Raw genomic sequence first — 5,042 nt, 5'->3', positions numbered from 1 at the left:
GTGAGCAAACTACGAGATGAATCTAACTTGGTTTATTTTTATAATTAAAAAGATAATTTTTTACCACAAATCTTTGTCTTTTTGTAATTAAAAAGTATTATTTTTCCTATAACACGTTAATAAGGTCACTATATTCTGTGAAGGAAAAGTATACGGTAAATTAGTCGATTGCTTGGAACCTTTTTAACTTTCTATTGAAAAATTGTAACCGCCATAGCCGCTTCTGAAACTGTAACCTAACAAAACCCTAAACCCTTTACAACCAGCTACACTAAGCTGAGTTGAGCTTCTTTTGTTATCCATCGTCGTCGTCAATGGCCGTCAACGATGCTGACCAATCAAACAGGCCTCACAGGTCGCGCCATTCCGGTGCCAAGAAGGCCAAATCCGACAAGAAGAAGAAGCAGCAGCAGCGCCAAAACGACGATGGAGGAGACGAGAAGAGGCAAAACCCTAAGGCGTTCGCGTTCTCTTCCACCAACAAGGCCAAGCGCTTGCAATCACGCTCCGTCGAGAAGGAGCAGCGCCGCCTCCATGTTCCCATCGTTGACCGCTCCTATGGCGAGCCCCCACCTTATGTCGTCGTTGTGCAAGGTCCACCGCAGGTTCGTCTTCCCTTTCTCTTCCAAGTTTCAACTTTTGGGATCTGGGTTAAAACTATTCTAGTTAATTCACAGCTTATAATAGAACTATAAAATTTAGTATAATTCCAAACTATTCTAGCTGATTACTTAGTTGGTGTTTGCATATACTGGGTTTGCTTCATATTTTAGCGAATGTCCCGTTGACTATTGACCAGTGAAAAATGATTGGATTTTGTATTGAAAGACATAAAATTGCATAGCTTATTTGCACATTCACATTCATCAGTAACGGAATAATTAACATCACTTACTTTCTAAGTAACTACTTGGGTACGTGATCGAATATTCGAATGCGATTTAAGAAGTGTGGAATAATCTTTCTAAGCTGTAATTTCAGGTTGGGAAGTCCCTGTTGATAAAGTCTTTGGTCAAGCATTACACAAAGCATAATTTGCCTGATGTGCGAGGCCCAATTACTATTGTTTCAGGTGCTTTTTATTTTGTTACCACATCAAGTTCCTTGTGTGTGTTTTAGTTTGCTTATTTCAATTTTGAAAATATTCTTTTGGTGCTTTGGCTTTGAATTGAACTTTTGTTGATGAATAATTGTTTGATTGCATGTCAGGAAAGCAAAGGAGGGTTCAGTTTGTTGAATGCCCAAATGATATTAATGGTATGATAGATGCGGCAAAGTTTGCTGATCTAGCACTGCTGCTTATAGATGGATCCTATGGTTTTGAAATGGTCAGTCATTAATGAATAAGATAGGGTTTTGTGTGTATTAGTTTATGTACTATGTCACAGGGATACTATATAATAATTAGCTAAAGTTTTCAGTTATTGATCGTACAAAATAAAATCCCTGTTTCTTCATGTTTTTCTTTGCTTGCAGGAAACATTTGAATTCCTTAATATATTGCAAACACATGGGTTTCCAAAGGTCATGGGTGTTCTTACTCATCTTGACAAATTCAAGGATGCTAAAAAGTTGAGGAAAAGAAAACAAGAATTAAAACGCAGATTTTGGACTGAAATATATGACGGAGCTAAATTGTTTTATTTATCGGGCCTTATTCATGGAAAGTAAGGAACTACTAGAAATGTGTTATGGTTTTAAATTTTGTTCTTCTACACTTGGTTACTTGTGTTTGGCAAGTGTTTTATGTCTGTGCTTTTGCTTGTAAGCTGTGCTTAATGGTTAAATATATTGCTTTTCCTGATTGAATAGGTATGTCAAGCGCGAAGTTCACAATCTCGCGCGGTTTATTTCCGTAATGAAGTTTCATCCTCTATCTTGGCGAACTTCTCATCCGTATGTTTTGGTGGATCGTTTTGAAGATATCACGCCTCCTGAAAAAGTGCATGCAAATAACAAGTGTGACAGAAAAATCACACTTTATGGTTATCTTAGAGGGTGTAATTTAAAAAAGGGAAATAAGGTTTGTTCAGCAATTCCTTTGTATATGAGTGTCTTTATCCGAATTAAATTACCTGAAAATTCATCCTGTAGGGCTTGTTGGTGGAGTAAATAAGGTGTAGTACAATTTGATACTTGAAATGTATAGGAGAACTTTGTCTTCCTCACTCTTATGCGATACTTGTACTTATAATTTAAAGTATATATGTTTCTAACCCGCTTCAGAGATCATTGCAATTTGAATCTCAAATACAGATATTTTCTAATTTAGATTCGCATGAGATTTCTGCCTAAACTTAATTCCAAAAGATTGTTCCATGTTTATATGTATGATTGTATGTCTATCAACTCTGTACTTATATTCTATACATTCAAATAACCATTTCCCTCTTAATTGTCCAAGAATGGAAGAACTATTTCGTTATACTTAAGGATTTGTGGTATATTGGATGAAACGAATTCAGTTATGGTTTGTTCCGCTGTTTTAGCTTGATGCTTGGCAAAGGGTGTAGCTTTGATTATCTGCTTTGAGTGATACTGGTGATCAGTGATACTTTGTGCTCTGTCTTTGTCTTTTTTCCACCACATGATGATTATCTAACCTGTATTTTGAAATCAGGTACATATTGCTGGGGTGGGTGATTATAGTTTAACCGCTGTTACTGCTTTACCTGATCCTTGTCCTCTTCCATCTGCTGCTAAAAAGAAAGGACTGCGTGATAAGGAAAAGTTGTTCTATGCTCCTATGTCTGGCCTCGGGGATCTTTTGTATGACAAAGATGCTGTATACATAAATATTAATGATCACCTTGTGCAGTTTTCAAAAGTTGATGATGAAAACTCAGCCATGACAAGCAAAGGTTGTTTCCCCATTTTCTTGCATTCTGTTTTATTTTATTTTATTGTGAAATCATATTATGATCATATGGTGACATTATGGTTGTTTTTTAAGTAAAATCTGTTGGTTATGTTCTCCTAGAAATACTATGAGTTTTCTTTGTTGCTTCTTTATGTTACCTGTATAATTGTAGTATATACCGGGTTTCAGGTTAGATCATGCTTACTGTAACGACTTTCCGTATTTATTTCTCATTCCAATATGTTCCTCCATTAAAATTTGCATTCTCATGCTTTTGACAGGTAAGGACAGAGATGTGGGGGAGGTTTTGGTGAAATCTCTTCAAAATACCAAATACTCGATCAATGAAAAGCTAGAAAATAGCTTTATCAATATTTTTGGTCAAAAGCCGGAAATGTCATCAGAAGCTGTAGCTGATGCATTGGCTACACACAAAGATAACAAGCATGATAGCGAAGAAGATGTTTCAGATAGAGATCAGCATGGGAAAGCTATTGAAACTGGTGAAGATGGTGATGGTTCAGAATCATCTGATCAGGATGAAGCTGGTGCCATGATGGGTGAAGCCAGTTCTTCTGATGACAGAGATGATGATGCAACTGATATGAAAGCCATTCCTGGAGACTTGAAAGAACATGTTGAATTTAAAGACGGGAGACGAAGGAGGAAAGCAATATTTGGAAATGATGTTGATCAAAGTGATATGATGGTGAGCTTTGAGTTACCATATAGAAAAGAAGCTAGCTTTCTTTGTGGCCATCCCTTCAAATACGTTCAGGAATTTAGTTTATATAGGATTAAGGCTCTGAACGTATTTGAAGGCATGACCAAAGCAAGCTAGCTGCAAAACATGGTGATCTTTGAATTGTTATCCATGCCTCACTGAAGTTACTGACTCAACGTGAATATGTTTGCTCCATACGATATGTGGATCAGTTTGTATATAAAATGCTCATAAGTTCTTGACGTTTCATTTGTAGGATTCAAAAGAGGATAATGATGCTGCTAGTGATGATGCGGCTTCTTCTGATTCAGAATCTTTTAAAGAGGATGACGACGACGACGACGATGATGATGATGATGAGGACAATGATGACGACAATGAGGATGACACAGATGGTGCAGTTTTTGCTCTCTTGATTCTTAAGACTTGTATCTTGTCTGTTCTTATTTCTAATTGCTTTAAATGGGACTTGGCTTGATACTCGAAGCTTGATGTAATTTTTACCTCTTTTTTTTTAAACAGATGATGACATGGGGAATGTTTCAAAGTGGAAAGAATCTTTAGCGGAAAGGACACTCTCACGGAAAACTCCTAGTTTGATGCAACTTGTGTATGGTGAATCTACTGTTAATATGACCTCTATAAACAAACAGAATGATAGTAGTGACGATGAGGAAAGTGACGATGACTTTTTTAAGCCTATTGAAGAAGTAAAAAAGGTTGGTTCTTGCAGTACTTGTAGCTTATTTTAAATTACTTAATTTATTGCATTTGCTTGCTTAATGATTGCAATTCCATTTTTTGTGTGAAGTTCTATGAAATGAATCGTAATTATTGCTTGGCAATGATGCTTTCTTTTATCATTGACAAATTATAAAGAAACTTCTGAAATTTACATGTTAACATATTGCAGATATCACCTTTTATATTTGTTTGCCTTCAGAATATGTTTGTTTACTTTATAACCTAATTAATTAGTTGGTTTGCTTCCATATTTTGAATTCTAGCAAAGCATGAAAAATGGACTGAATGATGGAATGGTCAACACTGAGGATTGTTCCAAGTGTGAACCTTCTGTGGATCAGAGATGGGATAAGAAAGATAACGAGGGAATCCGCAATCGTTTTGTCACTGGAAATTTGGCAAAAGCTGCTCTCAGAAATTCTCTGTCAAATGGTAACACTGAAGAGGAAAATGATGAAGTCTACGGAGATTTTGAAGATCTAGAAACAGGAGAGAAATATGACAATTACCAGACAGATGATGCAGTTGCCACAACAGTACACAAAGGAGACGATGCGGAGGCTGAGCAGAGGAGGCTCAAGAAACTTGCCCTACGTGCAAAATTTGATTCACAATATCCTTTTTTCCCCGTTGTGGCCACCATTATTATTAAGTCGGGGTACTCCCTCCCTATATTTCAAATTCTCTTTTATAAGAGTGAAAACAGATGATACC

The 5,042-nt window shown here is 36.5% G+C and overlaps 1 protein-coding gene across 1 annotated transcript in view; it reads left to right on the top strand.

Annotated features, from left to right (window-relative positions):
• Positions 192-5,042, top strand: part of LOC107628964 (ribosome biogenesis protein BMS1 homolog) — an 8,444-nt gene continuing 3,593 nt past the window's right edge. The window contains exons 1-10 of the mRNA XM_016331616.1: positions 192-605; positions 982-1,072; positions 1,210-1,328; positions 1,477-1,667; positions 1,813-2,023; positions 2,621-2,861; positions 3,142-3,569; positions 3,841-3,979; positions 4,107-4,303; positions 4,592-4,941. Of these exons, the coding sequence (XP_016187102.1) occupies positions 315-605; positions 982-1,072; positions 1,210-1,328; positions 1,477-1,667; positions 1,813-2,023; positions 2,621-2,861; positions 3,142-3,569; positions 3,841-3,979; positions 4,107-4,303; positions 4,592-4,941 (2,258 nt within the window). The 5' untranslated portion in view covers positions 192-314. The remainder of the gene's footprint in view (positions 606-981; positions 1,073-1,209; positions 1,329-1,476; positions 1,668-1,812; positions 2,024-2,620; positions 2,862-3,141; positions 3,570-3,840; positions 3,980-4,106; positions 4,304-4,591; positions 4,942-5,042) is intronic.

The sequence above is a fragment of the Arachis ipaensis genome, chromosome B03, assembly GCF_000816755.2.
Source record: "Arachis ipaensis cultivar K30076 chromosome B03, Araip1.1, whole genome shotgun sequence".
Taxonomy (NCBI): Eukaryota; Viridiplantae; Streptophyta; class Magnoliopsida; order Fabales; family Fabaceae; genus Arachis; species Arachis ipaensis.
This window is presented reverse-complemented; position numbering and strand designations above follow the sequence as displayed.